General features: G+C 48.2%; 1 protein-coding gene across 1 annotated transcript in view; it reads right to left on the bottom strand.

Moving 5' to 3' along the window:
- Nucleotides 1–25,250, bottom strand: part of LOC126518596 (uncharacterized) — a 79,437-nt gene that overhangs the window by 39,817 nt on the left and 14,370 nt on the right. Inside the window, exons 5-6 of the mRNA XM_055064938.2 lie at nucleotides 15,955–16,102; nucleotides 1,072–1,201 (exon numbers count right to left, since the gene is read on the bottom strand). Of these exons, the coding sequence (XP_054920913.1) occupies nucleotides 1,072–1,201; nucleotides 15,955–16,102 (278 nt within the window). The remainder of the gene's footprint in view (nucleotides 1–1,071; nucleotides 1,202–15,954; nucleotides 16,103–25,250) is intronic.

Here is a 25,250-nt window from a genome sequence, read left to right as displayed (position 1 = left end):
TACTAATACCTCCCCCCTGCTATTCCTAGTGCCTATGCCATATTCCCCCACTGCCTTGTCTCCAGCATGCTTCTTGCCTACCTTGGCATTGAAATCGCCCATCAGTATAGTGTATTTTGTTTTCACTCTACCCATCGCCGATTCCACGTCTTCGTAGAAGCTTTCGACTTCCTGGTCATCATGACTGGATGTAGGGGCGTAGACCTGTACAACCTTCATTTTGTACCTCTTATTAAGTTTCACAACAAGACATGCCACCCTCTCGTTAATGCTATAGAATTCCTGTATGTTACCAGCTATATTCTTATTAATCAGGAATCCGACTCCTAGTTCTCGTCTCTCCGCTAAGCCCCGGTAGCACAGGACGTGCCCGCTCCTTAACACTGTATATGCTTCTTTTGGCCTCCTAACTTCACTGAGCCCTATTATATCCCATTTACTGCCCTCTAATTCTTCCAATAGCACTGCTAGACTCGCCTCACTAGATAATGTTCTTGCGTTAAACGTTGCCAGGTTCATATTCAGATATATAAGAGGTAAATATATATAAGAGGTTGCAGATATATAAGAGGTAAATATAACAGAGGCTTCCGATTCCTACACGATTTGCCGTAAGCAGCCCCAGCCACACCGAGCCAGCTTGTCGTGCTACTCGACGTAGACCTGTTCCAACTTGCGCTTCTGTCCACCGCTGCTGGCACTCTGTGTATCCACGTGGACCTGCCTGCACTTCTCAGCATAGTGCTGACGATAGACCCTGTGGTCTCCATGCTGGTCCCAGACCTGCTGCTGCATCGCCGCTTTGGCCATGCAGCAGCTGGCTGCAACCACTGCACGAGTGACAGCTGCAGTCAAGCAAAAGGCCACTGTCGCCAGCGCCACGGCTGCCCAAACAAGGCACACCCAGAGTCGCCGCCGGGGGATGGGCCCATCCGTGCCCAGCCAGCCCAATGAACCCAGACGGCGCACGTGCATCCTAGGGTCAAGTTTCATTGCACACAAACTGTTGTCTGCCCAGACAGCGGTACAATGCTAGGCTGAATGCCCTAGACAAACACAAGAGACACCCACCCTGGCTTAACAGCTGTCCTCTCCACCACGGCGGGCAGGGCATCCACCAGGTTCTTGAGGTCCAGAGCTTTGGGCACACATGCTTTCTTCTTGCGGCGCTTGTGTTTTATGATCTTGCCAGCCTCAAGCTCTGAGTGGCACAAACACGCAGATGGCAGATTTACAATCATGCACCAGCAAGCAACACAAATACTGGTCGCATGGCAGCACTGCACAAATGAAGACAGAAGAAAATAGGACATACACTGCATACAGTGCATGTTCTATTTTCCTTGGTTTCTGTCTTCATTTGTGTAGCTACCATTAAAGTTGACCAATTTGCCCAGTTTCCTATTCTAAAGCACAATTGATTTCACATTCCAGTGTTCAAAACATTTCAATGCATCAAGAGGACAGCTGATACATCAAAGCTATGATACATAATAAATGATGACAACTTCAGTTTTTAATAAGATCTTTGTTTTAATACACTAGCATCAAGCTATTTGTAGTGCGAATTTCTGAGCGAGTAACTTGTTTGCCATCATCAGCCAAGGAAATCCATGAACGTGGTGCTCCAACCAAAACCTTTAAGCCTGCAAGTTATCAAACCAATAACCAACCTAGAAAAGAGTACCAATTTATTGTTCAATGTCTATTTACTTGAGATGAGAGAAAGCAATAGCCTGCCTCATTTGTTGGTTATGAATGTTACAAGTTACTCAGAAATTTGATGAGATTTCGTGCCACACGAGAGCTGTCACTGATGTGTTTGTTGATGCATGCAAAGCTTTTGGCACAACTGGGGTGGCACACAAGAAACAGCATGCCCACAAACAAAATATTATGCAGATCCAACACACATTTTTGAATTTATCTGAAGCAACAGCTTTATGAAGCGGTTAATGAAATGCTATAAATTTGCCCATTTCAATCCATTGTTTTTGGTGTAAAGGAAACATGTACCCACCCTGCTATGCAAATGCGACAACTCTTATATTGGCTTGTATTTCTTAATATAATTCTACAAAATTTAAATGTACCACCCGCTTCATGCCCATTGTGAGTATGTGCCATAGTGTGCAAATCATCGTCATCATCATCATGCGACTATCACCTCAAAGAGCTGGTTCACATTGGCACGCTAGAAGTATACGTTCGATTGTGGCCTAATGGCAAAGCATCAGGCTGCTGTGCTGGGGGCCCAACGTTCAATACAAGTGTTGGGTACGGAATTCGTGTTTCTTTTTTTTAGCATGATCAAGACAGCAGCAGCAATAGCACCCAGCCAGCAGCCACATAAGTCTAGGAGGATTAAGTTCTATCGCCAATTGCCCCTCGCACACGCACAGTGGCAGCAACACTTTCTTCTGGGCTCCTGTTCTTAAATCTCTCGAATGTCACAGCATTCCAGCACAATCCACTGTGCTGTTGTGCAGAGCATCAAGCTGCCATGTGTGGATGCTTCAGAGCTGGCGTGCATGTGTAGATTAAAATTGTTCACAGAGACTGTGGCATAACGGATTGCGCATCACACCATGTTAAAACAAACACTTCATCACCAAAATATACTCCTCATGGTGTGTGTCGCATACAATGCCCAGCTTTTCCAAGCGAAACAGTGAGAATTCCAAAATGCTGCAGGGGTCACACATGACAGCATAAGCATAGACGCAGGCCATACCTAGCACTCCAGCAATAATGTGCACTTTAAGATGCAAAAGAAATGCTAAATCAGTTAATAATCAAGTATTCTTTTAAAAACTCCATTTTCATTATATGCAAGGTAAGAGGTTGACTATTAGGAGAGAAAAATGAAGGTCAAACTTTCATGTTTTTAATTTTGCATCAAAGCCCCAGTGCTTGTATGTCTGTGTCGCATCATGGTTTGCAACTACTGTGACACAGTAAACGTTCTTGAATGTTGCTATGGCTTTTTTAGAATACAATGTAGTCCATGTTACAGAAACAGAATTAACTAGACCCAAGCAGACGCTATCAAAATTTATGATGCCACAAAAAGCTGGTGCAGTGACTTCAAGGTGGCATAACTACCAGTCTTTCATTTTATGCATCTTTTCTGGCTTATCAAGCTTCCTCGCATGGCAGTGTTTTTGTTTGGGGGGTTGTAGACATTATGATCGGCCTCGGAATTGGCGTTGCAAGTCTGAGCAATGCTTCCAACTCACTTTCTTCGGTACAGCTAATTGCCCTTTTTATTGAGAAAACTATATCACTTTTGTTCTCGGGTGTGGTATGCCACATTCTTGGATGGCAGCAGTGAAACTACAAACTGCAATAAGGCACGCTTGTCTGGGAAACTTGATCGTGTGCACCCATGGCCAATATGTTGAGGCTGGACAAGCGTCCATCTGGTCCTGGTTATTGCACATGGACGCTCCTCAAGATGGCCCAGGCAGAAGAGATGAGAACGAGGGGGAAGAGGCCACCGGAGAGTACCTAGTAGGCGCAGCGCGGCACAAGATGGCGCTAGCTGCTTCATGCGCATCGGCCACAGTCGCTCCGTAAGAAAGAAAAAAAAAACAAGCAAAGCGGCGTGGTGGCGCCCGTCCCGCACTCAGTCTCTCTCTCTCTCGCGATAGCAGGCTGACGCCACTGAAGCAGCATGCAACCAACGGTACAACACAGTTCGAAGATGGCACCGACAAAGCGCAAAGCTGTGTCGCTTGACACGAAGATGGATATTTTGCAGGACTCTCGACGCAGCTTCAAGTTGAGCGCCCTTGTGAAGAAGTATGAGCTCGCCCAGTCGACGATATCAACCATCTTGAAAACCGGGAGCACCGCGATTGTGAAGGCAAGAGCGGCCATGCCGATCAGCGGAAAAGGGTTAGAGACCTTTTGTACGCCGATGTTGAAGAGGCGCTTTGCCAGTGGTTCATCACAACCCGTGCGCATAATGTGCCTATAGTGGGCCAATACTTGCCACCAAAGTGAAAAACTTCGCTTTTCTTCTGGGACGCCCAAATTTTGAGCCTAGGGGAGGCTGGATTCAGCGCTTTAAAGAGCGACACGGAATCGTTTACAAAAACGTGGTAGGGGAAGCGGCGTCTTTGGACACAGAGGCAAAGCAGCAGTGGCTGCAGACAAAGCTGCCCGGCATGCTGGAGCGCTACGCGGAGAAGGACATATATAATTGCGACGAAACTGCTTTGTTTTTTCAAATGTTACCGTCGAAGACTCATGCTCTTAAAGGAGATCGATGCCCTGGCGGGAAGCACTCGCAACTTAGGGTGACCGTGTTGCTGTGCGTTAGCATGGACGGGAGCCATCGTCTCAAGCCTTTCATGATCGGGCGATCAAAGAAGCCAATGTGCTTTAAAATCAACACATCCCGGTCCGCTATCGCAACAATAAGAAGGCGTGGATGACCCGCGACCTGTTAAAAGAATGGCTGCTCGAGTTCTACAGTATAATTGAAGGCCAAGGAAGAAAAGTAGTGTTGCTACTTGACAACTGTAGCGCACACAGCGTTAACCTGAAGCTAACATCTGTCGAATTGATGTTTCTGCCTCCGAATACTACGGCAGGCCTGCAGCCGTTGGACGCCGGCATGATCGCCAACTTTAAAGTCCTGTATCGGCGGCGCATGCTGGAGTGGCTAATTTTAGCCATTGACCGCGCAGCTCCTGGCATGTCGGGTCATGCAGACGGGCCCCCTGACCTGAAGATCAGCCTTTTGAAAGCCATGCGCTTCGTTTATGGTGCATGGTATGAAGTAAAGCGGTCAACCATACACAACTGCTTCAAAAAGGCGGGCTTTGTGTGTCAGGACGAACTTCCCCAACCCACTGAGACCAACACGGTGGAAGCCGCTGACATAACCGAGCTCTGGGTGCTCGTTCCTACTGGTGACACAGGTAGTGCGTCAATGGAGGAGTTTTTGACTGCAGACAGTGCTGCCTCCTTCTGCGATGAGGCCACCGACGAGGCGATCGCCGAAGATGTGCTGTCTCGACAGACGGCAAAGTTGTGCGATGGTGGCGACGGCAGCAGCGACAGTGACGAGATTGACAGTAGCTCCTTGACCCCGACCACAATGTCCACGCAAAGTGCACTGTCGTCGATCGACTCCTTAATTGATTTTATGCATGCTAAAGGATTGCCGCCAGTGTTCGCGCAGCAGCTGGAATCCATGCACACCGTGGTTGTGAAGCTGAAGCTGCTGCAAAAGCAAGCGCAGATTTCGGACTATTTCGGCGCGCCTAACCCTTGACACGGTCATTGGCGCTAGAAATAAAGTTTGTTTTTCACAGCCTGCTTTCTACATCATCTATTCTTTAGAGCAAGTAGCGAATTCGAGTTCGAAGCTACAAAGGTACGTTCCGCGTCTTTTTTTTTTTATAACTGCAGTCCAGATATAGCGATCATCGGTTATAACGATCATATTTTTCGTCTTTCTCGATATCGTTATAAGTGGACTGCACTGTATAGGCTAAAGTAACGAACGGCAGCGCAACGTCCCAGTCGCGATGGCCATCGGAGACATACATGGACAGCATGTCAGTAAGGGTGCGGTTAAGGCGCTCTTAGACCGTTCGTTTGTGGATGGTAAGCAGTAGCAAGTTTGTGTTTAGTCGCGCACGAGAGTAGAATGTCATTGACAACTTTAGAAAGAAAGTAGCGGCCTCGGTCGGTGAGGAGCTGTCGAGGAGTGCCGTGGTGAAGGATGACATTTTCTAGGAGGAAGTCAGCGACATCGGTTGCACAGCTTGTCGGAAGAGCCCGTGTGATTGCATATCGGGTGGCGTAGTCTGTTGCTACAGCAATCCACTTGTTTCCCGAAACAGACGTAGGAAAAGGGCCTAAAAGATCAACACCTACACGGAATACATGGAAGAATGGTTCTGATGGTACATCAAGTGGTTGAAGGCGACCAGCGGGGAGTGCGGTCGGCTTTTTGCATCGTTGACAAAGATCACACGCAGCGACATAACGGCAGACGTCACGGTATGGACCAGGCCAAAAGAAGCGCCGACGAACGCGGTCATAAGTCCGTGACACGCCAAGGTGACCGGCAGTCGGTACATTATGAAGCTCAACGAGAAAAGTCTGACGCAGATGCTCAGGCACAACGAAGAGTCAGGCAGGGCCGTCCGGGCACATGTTAGAGCGGTACAATATACCATCTTGAAGATCAAACATGCGAAGGAAAGGATCGGGCGTCGTTGAAGTGAGCCGTTGAATAAGGTGTCAAGGAGGCGTCCAGACGTTCGGCTCCAATGTCGCAAAAAGCCGCCAGAGAGAGAACGGTGACAGGTATGCCAGCCGCAGAAACGTCAGGAGGGTCAACAGGATGGCACGACAAGCAGTCCGCATCTTGATGTAACCGGCCGGTCTTGTATACATCTGAATAGTTGTATTCTGGGAGGCGCAGAGCCCAGCGGCCAAGGCGCCCTGAAGGATCTTTGAGGGACGAAAGCCAACACAGAGCGTGGTCAGTGATGACTGAATTGGCGGCCGTACAAAGAGGGGCGGAATTTACCCCCTTCCCAAACGAGAGCCAGACACTCGCGTTCGGTGATATAACTGCTCTCCGCAGAGGAAAGAAGGCGGCTGGCGCAGGCGATAACACGTTCTCGCCCTTGTTGTTTCTGTGCCAAGATAGCTCCAATACTGTGGCCATTGGCATCGGTACGGACTTCTGTCGGAGTTGACGCATCGAAGTGGACGAGAATAGGCGGGGACATAAGCAGCCCAATCAGCTCGGTGAACACACCAGCTTGCTCAGGGCCCCAAATGAATGCAGCATCTTTCTTGAGCTCATTGAGAGGGCACGCAACGTTCGCAAAATTTAGGACAAACCGACGGAAGTAGGAGCAAAGGCTCAAGAAGCTGCGAACATCCTTGGCACATGTTGGCAGGGAAAGTCTGACTGACCATATTTTATCGTGATCAGGGCGTACACCAGAAGAATCGACGAGATGCCCGAGCACAGAAATTTCACGACGACCGAAGTGGCACTTGGATGAATTTAGTTGTAGCCCCGCCTGACAGAAAACAGATAGGATCGTCGACAGGCGCTCGAGGTGTGTCACAAAAGTCGGAGAAAAAACGATCACGTCGTCCAGGTAACAGAGGCAGATGGACCACTTGAAACCGTGTAGGAGGGCACCCATCATTCATTCAAATGTGGCTGGGGCATTACATAAACCGAAAGGCATCACTTTGAACTGATACAGGCCATCGGGAGCAATAAAAGCTGTCTTATCGCGGTCCATGTCATCGACGCCAATTTGCCAGTAGCCGGAGCGAAGGTCGATGGATGAAAAATATTGTGCTCCATGCAGGCAATCCACGGCATCGTCAATGCGTGGTAGCGGATAGACGCCCCTCTTGGTTACCTTGTTGAGGTGTCGAAAATCGATGCAAAAACGCCAAGTGTTGTCCTTTTTAACTAGTACAACAGGCGATGCCCATGGGCTGCAAGAAGTTTCGCAGATGTCTCGAGAAAGGATCTTGTCAACTTCATGTTGGATGATATGTCGCTCAGCAGGCAAGACGCTGTAGGGTCGCCGATGGATCGGGCTCGCATCACCGGTGTTTATTCGATGTTTTATGACAGATGTTTGCCTTAGAGGGCGTTCTCCAAGGTCGAATATGTCCCAGTATGAGGCAAGGAGGCAACGTAGATCTTCAGCACGCTGGGGAGGAAGGTCGGGAGCAATCATTTTTGTTAGGGCATTCAAGTCTGAAGGGACAGGGGGCGAAGCAAGAGTTGAACACGAGGAGCTGTCACAAGTTAATGCTGAAATGTGGTAGTCTCTGGCTGGCGTTATTTGCACCAGGGATATTTCGCGCAGGAGTACTTGTGTACAGAGTCCGAAGTTCACAAGCGAAAGGCAGGACGTGCTGTCCGAAATGGTAACGACAGTGTGAGGAAAAGCGACGTTATGCGAGAGCAGGACATCCAGATTAGGAGATACAATGTAGTCACCGTCTGGTACAGGTGGAATGGGGGAGACACCTATGTAGGTAACAGCACGGTGAGGGAGGTGAATATGCTCTGTGGAACATAGCCGTATCGCAGCACTACAGGTGGGTCAATAGCAGCAGGTAGAGCGAGTTGCACAACAATAGCAGAACAGTCTAATAATAATAATATTTGGGGTTTTACGTGCCAAAACCACTTTCTGATTATGAGGCACGCCGTAGTGGAGGACTCCGGAAATTTTGACCACCTGGGGTTCTTTAACGTGCACCTAAATCTAAGCACACGGGTGTTTTCGCACTTCGCCCCCATCGAAATGCGGCCGCCGTGGCCGGGATTTGATCCCGCGACCTCGTGCTCAGCAGCCCAACACCATAGCCACTGAGCAACCACGGCGGGTAGCAGAACAGTCTATCAAAGCGGAATGTGTAGACTGAAAGTCAAGTCCCAGGATGAGGTCGTGAGGGCCAGTGCTCTAGTACATAAAATAAAACAGAAGTACAATGTCTGGTGACACTCACGCGAGCCGAACACATGCCAATAACGGCTGGTGTTCCACCGTCGGCGACTTGGACCACAGGCGAATGGGCAGGAGTGAGGACTTTCTCGAGACTATTCCAAAGCTGAGCATTCATCACAGATACGTGCGCGCCAGTGTCAATCAGAGCCGTAACAGGTACACCATACACGTTCACATTAATGAGGTTCCGATGTGTGGGCAAGGTCAAAAGAGGATTTTTGCGTCCGGTCAGTTTTGCAGCATCCCCCTCCAGGTGCTGCACCCATTAGTTTTCCGGAAGGGTGCGCCGGAAGGAGCTAGGCGACGGTGATCGGAGAGATGGGGCGATCGGGAGAAGCGGCGACGTGGCGAAGGAGAGCGGCTAGAGCGGGTAGGACGAGAAGTGTTTGCTGGCTGCGTTTGCGGGGCAAACCGAGGAGCAGCATGAGGGCCGTGGGATGGGTGGTAGGACCAGGGGGTCGAATTCTACAAAGACTGGCAGTGACGTGAAATATGGCCGATACAGCCACAAGTGAAGCATATAGGCCTGTCGTCTGGAGTACGCCATTCGGCCGGGTTGCGATACCGCGTTGGGGCATTCAGGCTGCGGGTACGTATGACAGCGCTGGACGGAGTGTAGTCAGGCCGATTAACTGAGCAGACGTTGGTCAAGCCAACGTTGGCCAATTCTTGGTGCACGACGGACTGTATCAATGAGACGGTCACCTGGCAATTGTCAAGGCCATGGGTTGGGGTCACGACAGGAGATGCGGCTTCTATTTCACGTCAGATGACATGGAGGATGTCATCAGAGCGATTGGGCGTGGGCGGACTGCGGAGGTCTTCACAGGTGGACGTAGGAGCCGTGTTGGGAAGGCGGGGAAATGGCTGGGCAATGCGGCGACTCTCGGCTTCTTCAAACCGCCGGCATTCGGTAATAATTGCTTGCACAGTGGAAGAATTCTTGAAGACAAGGAGATGAAAGGCATCATCTGCTATGCCCTTAATGACATGTGCAACATTATCAGGTTTGGACATCTTCGCATCCACTTTGCGGCACAGAGCGAGCATGTCCTGGATGTATGTGAGATAGGATTCAGTGCACGTCTGGACACGCGAAGCGAGGTCTTTTTTGGCGGCGTGCTGAAGTTCGTCCTCGTGGGTCTGAAACCAGACGCATGCCGTGCCCACAAGGTAAAATATCAGATTCGTGAGCATGATGGTCTGGTCCCAGTGGTTGCTGGCGCTCACCCGCTCATATAGTTGAAGCCAGTCTTCAACATCAGTGTCGTCGGTGCCAGAAAATGTTCCTGGGTCGTGGGGTTGTGCTAGAATGACTGTGGGCATGGGTGCCGATGGGCCCAAAGCATCCTCGCCTTGAGCTGGCATTGTAGATGAAGCCAAGGAGCGCCCGCTGCATAAATCTGCCTTGATAATGATCCCGCAACCTCCACCAAAAATGTTACAGGGTGAAAAACAGTCAGACGTGTATTTACAGAATATTTACAATAATTATAGCAGCTGACAAGATGGTAGACAGTGCGTGAAGACCAGAACATTGTCTTCTTCCGACGATGATTAAAACATCTTCGTCAGCGTGTCACAATATATTCAAGGAGCAAAAGCCCCCATATTTCCTCTCTCGTACCCGCTCTTACTCGCGCATGCACGCACACATCCGGCATCTCCGGAAATGCCATGCCCAGCTGTACATACTAGCAATTGTAAATACACTTCCTGGATCCAAATACACTTCCCCACACTTTGCCAGTAATTTAGACTTAGTTGAAGGAGGGCGCTTCCTCGGAATGTTACGGTACACACAACCTGGACATGATAGCATCGGATTGTAACAACTCTGTTATGCGGAAACTCAAACACAAGCCCCTTTTCAAGCTGCCATTTGAGGTCTGTCTTAGTAGGAGCAGCGCAGCTCACTCGGTTCTTTGCCACACTATCAAAAAACAGAACCAGAAAGCTCGTCTTCGTGCATAGTGTATGCCACCAGCATTTCCAGGAAGACATTGCGGTTACATAAGCTGCAGTTCCCGGGAAGCCTGAGAGGCAGTCGGGGATCTTTGTATGCTATCGCATTCTTCTCTCTGTTAAAGATGAAGCTTAAGCATCCTCTCAGATATTTTGACTCCCCAATCTGCTAAAAGTTATCAAATCTGACAAAAAAACTCCACCGACGATTACAATACTCCCTAATGCGAAATTTGGGTGCAGCTGTATATGCATTTTCATTTCACTATATATCGGCTGGCACGGACAATCAGTCTTGTGTGGCACATTACAAGCGGAGAGAAATGTGGCACAACTGCCTCACTAATCAGGAGATCATGAGAAGAAGTTCGTGGCTGAAGCGTGGGCGCAATTCACAGCAGCCGCCGCAGACAACCTCCGCTCATGCAGCACTCCGTTTCCATACAGATGATGCACACTACTCTGGAGCCTTCTTGTAGCAATTATCGCCACAAAGCCCCTCGTGCACAGCATTACGCTTTTCATGCTTTTGGCATACCCTCCTTCTTTGCTTTCCTCCTCATGCTCTCTTCGCTCTTGCTGCTTTTTCTCATCCCCCCCATTGCACCCTCATATTGCACTGTGCTCGGTTCAGGGGTGGGATGCCAACGCTCGCCGCAGGTGCCTAAGAGCTGCACTATAATGGTCACAGTTCAGTTCAGATGGTGCACGATGTTGCTAGTAGAAGAATTCCAATGGAAATATTTACCAACACATAGAAAACCTGTTGATCGAACTGATCAATTTCTTTAGGCACATTAACGAAAGAGTTAACAAGCTGTGTATTTGGATTGCCCTGCCTGGATGGCAAGATACCGTAAAAACCGGAATATAGGTCGAACTTTTTTTCAAAAACCCATCGCGAAAAGTCGACCCTCGACTTATATACCGGACATTGGCGGAAAAACTACGGAAGTCTTGCAACAATGGGCAGATAAAGTAAACAGCCGCCTTCGCCATCGCCATCAGCAGCATGGCGGCGTGGCGACGCTGTGGCACCTGTGACACCGGCATTTTGCGTTTCCATTGTCGCAAAGTTATAATAATTAAAGGCTGCACTTTCATTTTGTTTCAAAATGAGCGGGAGCGGAAGCCGACGTCAATTGACCGTCGCCTTCAAGAAAAAGGCGATTGAGTACGCGGAAGCCCACGGCAACCTGGCGGCACAGCGCGAACTTGAAGTATCCGAAAAGAGCATTCGGTAGTGGCGGAGGCAAAAGCAACGTATTACAACTTGCAGCAACCAAAAGAAAACGTCATTTCGTGCCCGATCGCAGTGGACTGCAGAACTGGAAGGCAAGGTTGCGGAGTCCGTCCGCGAGCTGCGTGTAAGATCGCTGCCTGTGACTGCCGAATGCATCCGTTTGAAAGCGGTAGAGATCGCACGCGCCTATGGACTGGGCAGCGAGAAGCACTCGTCATCCGACTCTGATCAAAGGCGTTGCTCTGATTCGGAGTAGCGCTTGCGCACTTCGTGCCCTTCTGTGTACTGTACACCCGACGAACTTTTAACAGTATCGCGCGACCATCGACCCGCGTGTTTGTCAGCACCTTATCATCACGTCACGGAGCGGCGAAATAGCGAAAGTAAGGGCATGTGTACACATGCGCGTATCTCGTTTGTTTCGCTGCTCAGCGCCATTAATAAGGTGTTGACAAGCACGCGTGTCGATGATCGCGCGAAACCGCTAAAAACTTGGCCGGGTGCACATGCGAGCAGCATTTAAATAAATACTGTCACCATTGTGCAACCCCCCGAGTCGCATTTGTTTCAAGGTAAGGGTGTCATGTCTTTCGGTACTTTTGCCATTGAAAAGGATATTTTTTTTTTCATTTTGAGGATTCGTTAGTTGGGGGATCGACCTATATTCCGGTCCGACCTATAGTCCAGTTTTTACGGTAAGCTGCAGCAGATGCCAATCTAATACAGCAACACAAATGGAGCCTTCGACAAAATAAACACACACACTACACCACTCCCTTACGGCCAGAATGAATGTGCCATCGTCTGCACCTGTGCCTAATGTAAAACGAGTGCTACAAATTGTGTGTCCATCGCTTTAACCCTCCTCCGTACCTCAACATAGACAAGCAATGCAACGCAACACAACCTGAATAATGCCGTCTCACTATGGGACTTCCAATGGCTGATTTGTTTTCTATTGCATTCATAACAGCAACAATTTTTTGCAGATGAATATGTGCAAGTGAACTGGTTTCAAATTGCAATCAGTTACCTCCACGACACCACAGCACAGCAGCATAGTACGAGGGCGAATCAGAAAGTCTTTGCCCCTATTTTTAATTAGCCAAAATAAGGTACATACAGGTAATTACAAATAAGCAGAACCTCGTTGATATGTTCCAGTTACGTACATTTTCTCGGCGCCAACGTTCGAAACCCTGAACACAAAAAATTACCCAACAGAGTTACGCTCATTTTTTTACCGGTTCATACGTTCCCGGAAAACAATTTTTCAGCACCAACATTCAGTACGTCGCCAAACTGCTACCATATAATACGTTTTCTGGGCACCAGATCCCATGCAAATAAGAAAACGCTCGAGGCGCGTGTGATTGAAAACAGTGTTGGGGGTGAGGACTTAGAGTCGCCATCTGTCGGAACCGCCTCCCTTGCAATAGTATGAGGGATGATGGATAATGCAGTGCACTCTGAATAGGTTTGGCTTACTGCGCTCAATAAAAACCACGCAGCAGCCCTCCTGGACATTTCTCTAAGTACTCTCAAAATGAGGGGCGTTTTTTACTGTTAAAATAATCATTGGCAAACTGAAAGCACAGAATCGTTTACACACGCTCTCTCTTCACCGAATATGTGCAGTGAACACCACTGCACATGGTCACCGTGATGGAATCTCCTGAACCAGCTTCTTGCGTGAAAGGTAGGCAAACGGTGAGAGCAAACTGTGAAATATGTTCTTATAGTGGGCTGTCTGAATAACCGAATGGAGCATAACAGAATGAAACCTCAATGCAGCGACCAACTGTACATTCGCATGCATGTGCATGCATGAAAGCATGCATTCGCATGCTTTCATTGCGAGCGCATTTTCGCATTGTGCCGCGAGCTTTAGGCCACAGAATATGAGCACTTGACAACACGCAAGCAACCATTGTTGCGTGGACGCTATCAGAGTTGTTAAAAATAATTTTGTTATAGAGACTTCGATGCGCACCATGACTGTAATGTGCTGTCGCTACAATTCAATCTGCTTTTTCTTCTAAATTCTTGGACGTTTCAATATTATTTCTCAAGTTGTGTCACACTGTATATTTATCAATCTTCTCAGCGTGCAATTTCCCATTGCTTATTTTTGTAATCCAGTACATTAATTCATAACACTAACATGACCATGTGCCATGCTTTTTTTTAATGTGCTTCTTACCGCTCCCTTTCCATTCCAGCAAACTTGCCAGAATCTAGCATCAACAAGTTCATAGACCAAATAAAGCGTGACATTAGTGGCGCAGCGGGTGCGGGCAAGGGTCTCAGTGCATGTTTTCTGCTACTCGCTGAACATCGCAGTCTTGACGCCGTAGCAGAAATCTTCCTTACGTCTGTGCTTGCTGCATACCCGCACTACTATAGCCAATGGCTGTTTGCCGGTTCTAACTTTTGCGAGCCACGCTTCACGCAGCTTCTTGTCCTGCGGCTATGTGTGAATAAGGTCGACACCAGGCTCTGCTGCGTACGTCCAGCACTGCGGCACTGAGCAACAGGCTACCATGCTGCATGTCTCCAAAAACAGCCACTACCTATTAGTGCTTTCAGATGTTGTCAAGCAGATACGCAAGGCAAGAAAACCTCACCACTTAATCACAACCGCAGCACAGGTGGGACTTTAAACTTTCGATGTCAGTTAGCTTCTGCACTTCTGAAGCAGCCAATGCGGCCGCTGTGTCCACATGATCCCTCATGCCACGTCACGCCGACGGTGGCACCAGCTTTTCCAGTGGTGGAGCTCGACCCAATATGGCTGCCCGCCACGACAGCTTCAACCGCCATACTCACCCACCCATCTCACGTGAATACGCCGGCGCACTCTCCGTTTCTCGTTTCGGTAACAACAAATCATTTCCAAGGTCATCGCACGCTGCAGTCACAGCTGTCATTGCCAATCCCATTGCGATAAGCATCTTCGCCTATCTGTTTGACAGCACGTGGTGCCATCAGAAGCGTAGCGCACGCTTTCAACAGGCAATAACCGAAACATGCTGCCGTTCCCTGTTGCAGACTGCGATCTTATATGTTTTCTTGCCGCTAGATCCCATGTGAACAAGAAAAGGCAAGAGGAACGCACGATCGAGAACAGTATATAGCCGCCTGCCGTCAGACGTGGAAATGACGGCGCGCACAGTATCTTATTCCAGTACCCGCAAATCTTCACTCGGGTTGTCGCACGCCGCATTCACAGCTATTGCCGCCAAAGCTATCACGATAACCATCTTCACCTATGTTTTACAGCGTGCGGTGCGTAGTGCCATTGGTAGTGTACTGCACGCTTTTAGTAGGGGATAATCCAAACATGCCAATGTTCCCTGCTGCAGGCGGCGCGATGTGGGCATTACCGGTATGTTTCGCCTCGGCGGCATCCAGCGCAACCACCAGCTCAATTTCGTTTCAGTTTCTTGTCATCCTCGGGACACCACGCAACAGAAAACGCGTCTCGAGCCACCGGAGCACCGGCCACTAGCTCGACATGCGCCGGCGTGTCATGCTGCAACGATCCACGCGATGCCTCGCATAACATAGATGTCAACAATAGTCAAGTATGTCAAATTCTATAGTTACTTCGGACCGTACATTGTTTCTTGCAGCTTTTTCCAAGACGTATGAACAAGGTTCCACTGTGTACGTACTATTCTACATACCTTGCACTATTTTTCCACCTAGTCCCCACATCGGTTCAGACATTTATCCCATCGCAGCACTAAATATGAGATGCCCCTGTCGCCAGTCAGCAATGCACGCAGCCTCCCCGAATGCTCATTGTCATGCAAGTCTTGATAGCCCTTTTGCAAACTCACAATACCACCACTTAACACGTCCAAAAGTGAGACACCTTTCCCCTTATCTGGGCTGCATTTTCCCTGTGGATTTCAATGGGCATTCGTCCCTTGCTCTATAGAAAACAAATCACACTTTGTTGCTCGCATACCGTGGACGTGTGCCCCCCCCCCCCCCCCCCCCAGCCCAACCGCCATCTTCAAAAACTGACAGCAGCACCATGCCGCGGAGCTACCAGCAGATAAGGCTGGGCTGGTCCAAGAAAAGTCCACTTCTGGGAATGGATACATAGACTTTGCATTCATAGCCGTAATTTGGCTAAAAAGAAAAATAGGGGCAAAGACTTTCTTGCTCTTGTACAAGGCCTATGTGTGTAGAAAAGCACCAAAGTGCACTCACTTCTGATGAAGGCCTCATGACGCATATTCCTTTTCTCTTTCTTCGTCTTTGCCATCCCTGCCTCGGCAGTAGAGAAGGCTAGTCCTAACCTATGTCCCAGCTGTTCGCCAGTTGCACCATCCTGCACCTCTGGCTGGCCACCAGCAACCTGAAAGGCATGCACAGAACACAGGCATGAAGAGAAATTAAAAACAAGGCTTTACTAGATTTTTAAAGCTTTCCAAGGCTGCTTGCTAGTCGCGTCTCTGCTTCTTTTACTTGTTGGCACTTGGTGTATAGTCTAATCAGAAGTGCAAAATTGATGTCCTGCTAAAGTTAAAGCACTTAAGCTATGCAACACAGAGCCCTGACGTGCCAGCCTTCCCAAACCTGAGACTGTCTGAGGCACCTATTATATATATTGCGATGGGGTTTATTCTCGTTCACAACGTTGTGGAACGCTAGGTAAATCAAGGCACTGCAAGGGCTGTCCGAAGCACGGGGGTCGCTCGCGATCACGGAACGGCCCTTTGTCTTCCTCTTCAGACGGCACATACACAGGGGCGCGTCTGCTTCATTACAATGCCCCGGGAGCGAAGCGTAGCCATCCTGGCGACTCAGGGCATGGAGAAGATGAGCGGGTCGTAGTACGGTTTCAGGCGGTTGACATGTACTGTCTCTCGCCCACGACGACGCAGGTCTGGTGACACTGTGAGCGGCTCGACGATGTAGTTGACCAGTGAAGTGGCCTCGATTGTACGGTATGCACCGTGATAACGCGCCAGGAGTTTGGAAGAAAGGCCAGGAATGTGGGCTGGTATCCAAAGCCACACAAGCGAACCAGGAGCAAAGTTGTGCGGTGGTTGATGAGCACGGTCATGTCTTGTCTTTTGACGTTCTTGAGTCTCGCTAGTCAGGGCACGTGCCAGCTGACGGCAATCTTCAGCATATTTGGCGACTTATTTGGCAGAGACGAGCAGAGATGACGATAGCAGCACTAGTGAGGATGATGGCACAAGTTCTGACGAGTAGTCGAGTGGCCATGCCAGCTACTAATAAATTTTCGCTATGGAATGCGCCCTCAGGTATCCTTTTTTTTTTATCCTGTCACACGCGATATGCGGGAGTCTACTTCCATTTGAGTCAACTTACAATTGTGTAAATACGGTAATGTAGAAAGTCAAACTGTTTTACACCACTGTTAACTCTGCATGTTGCTCATCCTTGGAATGCATTAGGTTTGCTAAAGCGTCTAACACACGGAATTCTCACTGTATAAATATAACACCCCTGTAAGCCCGCACTGACAAATTGAAATATAGTTTTTTTTCCCCCGATCCATTGAATTGTGGAACCAACTTCCCCTGACATACAAAAATTGACATTTGATAATTTTGTTAAGGCAACCATTGGTTCTGTAGCTTGATTCGAAATTTCTCTATTTTCCCTCACTCACTCACTGGACGGCTTCTTATGAACCAGTTTCTTCTGTTCCCTCCTCAACTCTAGGCTAATTCGAATTCTTACCATCCTATGGTCACTGCAGCGCACCTTGCCGAGCACGTCCACACCTTGTATGATGCCAGCGTTAGCGCAGAGTATAAAGTCTATTTCATTTGTAGTCTCGCCATTCGGGCTCCTCAAGTCCACTTTCAGCTATCCCGCTTGCGGAAGAAGGTATTCATTATCTGCATACTAGTCTGTTCTGCAAATTCTACTAATAACTCTCCCCTGTTATTCCTAAAGCCTATGCCATATTCTTCCACTGACTTGTCTCCAGCCTGCTTCTTGCCTACCCTGGCATTGAAGTCGCCCATCAGTATAGATTATTTTGTTTAGACTTTACCCATCACTGATTCCACGTCTTCATAGAAGCTTTCAACTTCCTGGTCATTATGACTGGATGTAGGGGCGTAGACCTGTACGCTTCAATTTGTACCTCTACCTTTAAGTTTCACAAGACCTGCCACCCTCTCGTTAATGCTATAGAATTCCTGTATGTTACCAGCTAGATCCTCATTAATCAGGAATCCAACTCCTAGTTCTCATCTCTCCGCTAAGCCCTGGTAGCACAGGATGTGCCCGCTTTTTAGCACCATATATCCTTCTTTTGTCCCCCTAACTTCACCGAGCCCTATTATATCCCATTTAATACTCTCTAATTCCTCCCCTGCTAGACTCGCCTCACTAGATAACGTTCTAGCGTTAAACGTTGCCAGGTTCAGATTCCAATGGCAGCCTGTTCAATGGTGGCTTTAGCTCAGGAAGAGGACCTTAGTGTTGAAGCAATGAACGACGATCTTATGGGCATGATTAAGGAGTGTGCAATAGAAGTTGGTGGTAACTCCGTTAGACAGGATACCAGTAAGCTATCGCAGGAGACGAAAGATCTGATCAAGAAACGCCAATGTATCAAAGCCTCTAATCCTACAGCTAGAATAGAACTGGCAGAACTTTCCAAGTTAATCAAAAAGCCTAAGACAGCTGACATAAGGATGTATAGTATGGATAGCATTGAACATGCTCTCAGGAATGGAGGAAGCCTAAAAGCAGTCAAGAAACTAGGAATAGGCAAGAATCAGATGTATGCGTTGACAAAGCCGGCAATATCATTACTAATATGGATCAGATAGTTCAAGTGGCTGAGGAGTTCTATAGAGATTTATACAGTACCAGTGGCACCCACAAAGATAACGTGAGAGAGAATAGTCTAGAGGAATTTGAAATCCTACAAGTAACGCCGGAAGAAGTAAAGAAAGCCTTGGGAGCTATGCAAAGGGGGAAGGAAGCTGGGGAGGATCAGGTAACGGCAGATTTGTTGAAGGATGGTGGGCAGATTGTTCTAGAAAAACTAGCCACTCTGCATACGCACTGCCTCATGACCTCGAGCGCACCGGAATCTTGGAAGAACGCTGACATAATCCTAATTCATAAGAAAGGGGATGCCAAAGACTTGAAAAATTATAGACTGATCAGCTTACTGTGCGTTGCCTACAAAGTATTTACTAAGGTAATCGCAAATACAATCAGGAACACCTTAGATTTCTGTCAACCAAAGGCCCAGGCAGGATTCCGTAAAGGCTACGCAACAATAGACCATATTCACACTATCAATCAGATGATAGAGAAATGTGCGGAATATAACCAACCTTTATATATAGGTTTCATTGATTACGAGAAAGCGTTCGATTCAGTCGAAACTTCAGCAGTCATGGAGGCATTACGGAATCAGGGTGTAGACGAGCCGTGTGTAAAAATACTGAAAGATAGCTATAGCGGCTCCACAGCCACTGTAGTCCTCCATAAAGAAAGCAACAAAATCCCAATAAAGAAAGGCATCAGACAGGGAGATACGATCTCTCCAATGCTATTCACAGCTTGTTTACAGGAGGTATTCAGAGACCTGGATTGGGAAGAATAGGGGATGAGTTAATGGAGAATACCTTAGTAACTTGCGATTCGCGGATGATATTGCCTTGCTTAGTAACTCAGGGGACCAATTGCAATGTATGCTCACTGACCTGGAGAGGCAAAGCAGAAGGATGGGTCTAAAAATTAATCTACAGAAAACTAAAGTAATGTTTAAAAGTCTCAGAAGAGAACAGCAGTTTACGATAGGTAGCGAGGCACTGGAAGTGGCAAGGGAATACATCTACTTAGGGCAGTTAGACCTCAATAACTCTGGAACTAATAAACATATCTTCATGAAACTTTGCAGTTCCTCATAGTTCGGTGGTGTGAACGTACCCTGAAAGTTTCATCTGGATATCTTAAAAAATAAGGAAGTTCGGTCTCCAGGGTAGCCTCCCCCCTTAAATTGAGGATGACGCAACAAGCTATGGAAAGAAGAATGATGGGTGTGACGTTAAGGGATAAGAAAAGAGCAGGTCGGGTGAGGGAACAAACTCGAGTTAATGACATCTTAGTTGAAATCAAGAAAAAGAAATGGCCATGGGCAGGACATGTAATGAGGAGGGAAGATAACCAATGGTCATTAAGGGTTACGGACTGGATTCCAAGGGAAGCATAGCAGGGGGCGGCAGAAAGTTAGGTGGGCGGATGAGATTAAGAAGTTTGCAGGGACAACATGCCCACAATTTGTACATGACCGAGGTTGTTGGAGAAGTATAGGCAGGTTGCGAACGTAGTTCCCGCGCCTACTGGAGCACCCCTCGCGGCGGCGAGCTCGGACCCGGCAGGATACGATTGGCCCGCTTGCGTTTGGAAAGCCTGTCTGTGCACTGTTTCGCGCGTAGCTGTTGCCTTTTCTGAGCAATTCCGAAGTGCAACCCGAGCTGTTGCGTAGTGGGCTGCAACAGCACGTACACCAACTCACGAGGAAAAAATTTTTACAGGTTTCCAAACCGGCCGTATGAAGCAGAACGGCGTCAACACTGGATCGCGCTCGTCCGACGGCATAAGCTGTTTTATGTTCCGGCGGTTATGCCAAGTGCGTTAACGCTGAATTCGTTGCTTTTACAGCAATGATGGCAGCAACTGGACACCTGCAGTGCGTATACCAGGATATGCAGCAAACAAAGTACTTTGTTTCCTCACTGTACCGCAGTAAAGCCGTGGAACGCTTTCCCAATCCTCTCCCATTCAAACAGCGCTAGGGCTTGCTGAGCTACGAGGAGGGGTAGCAGCTGGCTCAGCTGGCATACACCCTTCTGCGCCCTGCATGTCAACTAAGGGGCAGTTGAGATCACCGAAATATTTGACAACGTGGTTTATTGGAACCTCCTTCGCACGCACTGAAAAAATCGCAGCATGAAAGTATGAAACTTCCAGTAACTCGGGCGAAAATATTTTCCCAGCGTAGTCTAACACAACTGGCAAGTTCCTCACCTTTTCTTGTGTTTGGGGAGAGCAACGTTAGAATACCTCGTGTAGGTCTTACGAGTCGTTCGTACGCCCTACGTTCTTGGATAAGATGTTTTGGATTTGCATTTGCCATCCTGTATGTACAGGGAAACTACCACGGCGTGCTTGTAGTTCCCTGCGATACCAGCACAGCAATCGCAGCTCCCCGCTAGGATTTGTCTGTTGTCGCTGATCTTCAAGAATCAACGTCACCTATAATTTAACGCGTACACACCGCAGATAACGAAGTAACTTACGCTGAGCTTCACGCATCTCGCTGGTGCGTTATTTTTCATTTGCGGAATACATCTAGCAGTCACTTCCGATCAGTGCGAGTTCAACACTTCCCTCACGTCGTAGACGTGCCCCACTTCAAGTAGACAACTTCCTTTCTCTAAATTTTTTTCACGAAAAAAGCTATCAAGATCTTGTAATTCCCGAAACCCGGTTAAAATGAATACCGGCACGCTGTTTCGCACCATCGCTACCGTTTAACAGGGCGCCAAAGACGCAGCACGAGCTGCTGACGCCGCGAGTAATCCTACCGCATTCGCGCAACTATTCGTCAGACGGCGCTAGGGGTCGGAAAGACAAGGCGCCACCTAGCACTTGCAACGTGCCCATGGGAGAGGCCTTTGCCCTGCAGTGGGCATAACCAGGCTGATGATGATGAATCACTGGTTGATGCCCATGATTCCTAAAACCATGTGTTATTCACTATGCTTATGTGCAAGTATATATGAACTGAGATCATTTTTTTTCGTAACATATTCCTTATACTAGTGCTTTGCTTTGTACCTTTGATTCGTGTACCCCCTTTTGCTGCGTGTGGCACCCTTAATTTTGTACCCCACTCCTGTGATAACCCTCTTAGGGTTGCAGTATGTATAAATAAAAAAAAATGTTCTCATGTCTGGCCCAATGCTCCAAGGAAAAGCCCGCGAATTCGCCAATGCACTTGAAATAACTGGGTTCGACGCCAGTTCAGGTTGGCTTTTTCGTTTCAGCCAAAAGAACGAAATAACTTGGCAGGTAGTCTCAGGTGAGGAAAAGGCTGGATTCCTGGTGCAATGATTGTTTTCTAGAGGTGGCTGAATCATACTCTGAAGACAATATTTTCAACACGGACATGTTTTTATCAGCTCCTGCCAGACCGGACGATGCACTTTAAAGGGCAGTAGGGCAAAGGAGGGAAGAAGTCGCATCTTCGCATGAAAGTCCTGCTTTGCGGCAATGCAACAGGCACAAAGAAAATTAAACCACTCGTCATCGCAAAGCCTCGTTGCATTAAAAACTTCATGTTGGCACCGTACGACTACCCCGCCAACAAGCGAGCCTGGATGACCAGAAAACTATTTTCCGAGTGGCTCATCAAACTCAATCAAATGAGGAGGGATGACCAAAGAATTCTACTGGTTGTCGACAACTGCTCTGCTCACATTGCGAATGTTCGCTTGGAGTTTCTTCCACCAAACAACACATCCTTGCTGTAACCCCTAGACCAAGGCAGAGTGTGAAGACAGAATTTCGTAAGCGCCTTATGCTGCGGTTGATTGTCAACCTTTGCCTAAAAGAGCCGACTGCAATCAATATTCATCAGGCAGCGGAAATGCTCACAGGAGCTTAGCTGAACTTCAAGGCATGCACCATTAGCAACTGCTGGCAAAAAGCAGGGCTCGTCAAAGCACCTGTGCAGCTTAAGAGATGACCCAGAGGTGGCTGACAACAACCCAGGAGACTTTTGGATCGAGGTTGCGGAACTGCTGCCCACTGTCTCTTCCTTCGATGACTACGTGGAGAGCAACAGCGAAACACTAACGGTGGTAGACCTGACAACCGAGGAAATTGTTAATTGCACTCGCGATGTCTCCAGTGACGATGACGAGATTGTGTCGAACAATTATGTTTTAAATTATGGGGTTTTACTTGCCAAAACCACTTTCCGATTATGAGGCACGCCGTAGTGGAGGACTCCGGAAATTTCGACCACCTGGGGTTCTTTAACGTGTACCTAAATCTAAGTACCACGGGTGTTTTCGCATTTCGCCCCCATCGAAATGCGGCCGCCGTGGCCGGGATTCAATCCCGCGACCTCGTGCTCAGCAGCCTAACACCATAGCCACTGAGCAACCACGGCGGGCAACAATGATGTTTTAGTGCACATGAACAAAGTCTGCGCTCTCATCGCTCGGTGCAATGACATACCCAATAAGGTATTGCGCAAAGTGGAAGATGTAGACATTTCTAATCGGTGGTGTGTGCTGCACGTGCCAGAAGAAAATCACTGATTTATTTAAATAAAGCAGCTTTGAAGAGAGTGAACCATTTTTATTTGAGAGTATGCTTGTCTACACACGCATCTACTGCCAAGGTGCGTCATTTTTATTCCTAGGTTTGACCACTGGCTCATACCCACAAGTTTTTCATTACAACAATATTTCAAAATAACCAACGATTTCCGGTAGTCCTAGGCGATTCATTATATCAAGATTTGACTGTACCTGCCATGGCACTATGCTTGTCGCATGAGGAATTTCAGCAACGGTGTTGGTGTTGCACCTTGACGATGCAGGCGGAAAATGGGGAAAGCTTTTGGAGCTTATCAGCGCTAGATGTAGCTTCATGTTCACAGCTACCGTAAAAACCGGAATATAAGTCGAACTTTTTTTCAAAAAACCATTGCGAAAAGTCAACCCTCGTCTTATGTACCGGACATAGGCGGAAAAACTACGGAAGTCTTGCAACAATGGGCGGATGAAGAGCCGCCTTCGCTATCGCCATCAGCAGCAGCACGGCGTGGCGACATTGTGACGCCGTATATTTGTGTTTACATTGTCACAAAGTTACATTGGTTAAAGACTGCTTTTTCACATTTTGTTTAAAAATGAGCGGAAGCCGACGGCAATTCACCGTCACCTTCAAGAAAAAGGTGATTGAGTGCGCGGAAGCCCACGGCAACCTCGCGGCACAGCGCGAATTAGGAGTATCCGAAAAGAGCATTCGGTACTGGCGGAGGCAGAAGCAGCGAACCAACAGAAAACGTCATATCGTAGGCGGACCGCAGAACTGGAAGACAAGGTTGCGGAGTTCGTCCAGGAGCTGCGTGTAAGATCACTGCCTGTGACATCCGAATGCATCCGTTTGAAAGCGGTAGAGATCGCGCGCCTCTGGACTGGGCAGCGAGAAGCACTGGTCATCCGACTCTAGTTTGGAAGACTCTGATCAAAGGCGTTGCTCTGATTCGGAGTAGCACCTGCGCACTTCGTGCCCTTCTATGTACTGTACCCCTGGCCAATTTTTAACAGTATTGTGCGACCATTGACCCGCATGTTTGTCAGCACCTTATCGTCACGGCACAGAGCAGCGAAATAGCGAAAGTAAGTGCACGTGTACATATGCGCGTATCTCGTTTGTTTCACCGCTCAGCGCTGTTAATAAGGTGCTGACAAACACGCGGGTCGATGGCCGCGCGATACTGTTAAAAATTGGCCGGGTGCACAGGCGAGCAGCATTTAAATAAATACTGTCACTATTTTGCATGAGTCGCATTTGTTTCAAGGTAAGGGTGTCTCTCCATTGAAAAAGATTTTTTTCATTTTTTAGAATTCGTTAGTTGGGGGATCGACCTATATTCCGGTCCGACCTATAGTCCGGTTTTCACGGTACTTCCTGTCCGGCCAATGTATTCACTACGGTGTGGTAAGTACACAGCTGCACAGGAGGAACGCTGGCGTGCGTATGCACAACGCTCATGGCATTTGTGGAAGCCAGAATGTTGCCCTGGCTCGAGCAGAGGCTATTGAGCAAAGTGAAAGAGTGATCCATCTTATTACACCAGGGTGTAACGAGATGGAACACCAGCTAGGCCGGTCTCATACCCTGCACGAGAGCAACTTGGCTTTGATGTTTTTGCAGCTAAATGCACTCTGCGTCTCAATGTAAACCTTCTAACCCTCTATATGTGGTCCATGCGCATGCGGCAATACCGTGACAGCACAATGGCAGCGGCATGGGAGCCCCTTCAGCCCCTTTTAGGGGGTCCACTGCAGCTCAGGGCATAGGGGTAGGTAGAAACAATGTAGAAAGTGCAACAAGAGAGGCTAACGCCAATAGAATGGCCACTAGGAGGTCCAGGAAGAAAACTACAAAAAAGAAATTTAACACCAGGATCGGGTACATAAACATGCAAGGCGGTAGAAAGAGAGCGAAGTGGTTAGAAATAGAACAGCAGTTAAAGGACAAAGAAGTAGGCATGTACGCGCTATACGAAACACATCGCAGGGATCTAGAAGACCCACCGTTTATTGAAGGCTACGTCTGGGAAAGGAGCAACAGAAAACAACGGAGAGGAAGGGAGGAGGTGTACGTATGCTCATACACCAAGGAACAAATTGGCAAAGAATAAAGTCAACTTGCAAAGAACATGTCCGGGTATCAGGCACAATTGCCGGTAA

Source organism: Dermacentor andersoni, chromosome 1 (assembly GCF_023375885.2).
Source record: "Dermacentor andersoni chromosome 1, qqDerAnde1_hic_scaffold, whole genome shotgun sequence".
Taxonomy (NCBI): Eukaryota; Metazoa; Arthropoda; class Arachnida; order Ixodida; family Ixodidae; genus Dermacentor; species Dermacentor andersoni.
This window is presented reverse-complemented; position numbering and strand designations above follow the sequence as displayed.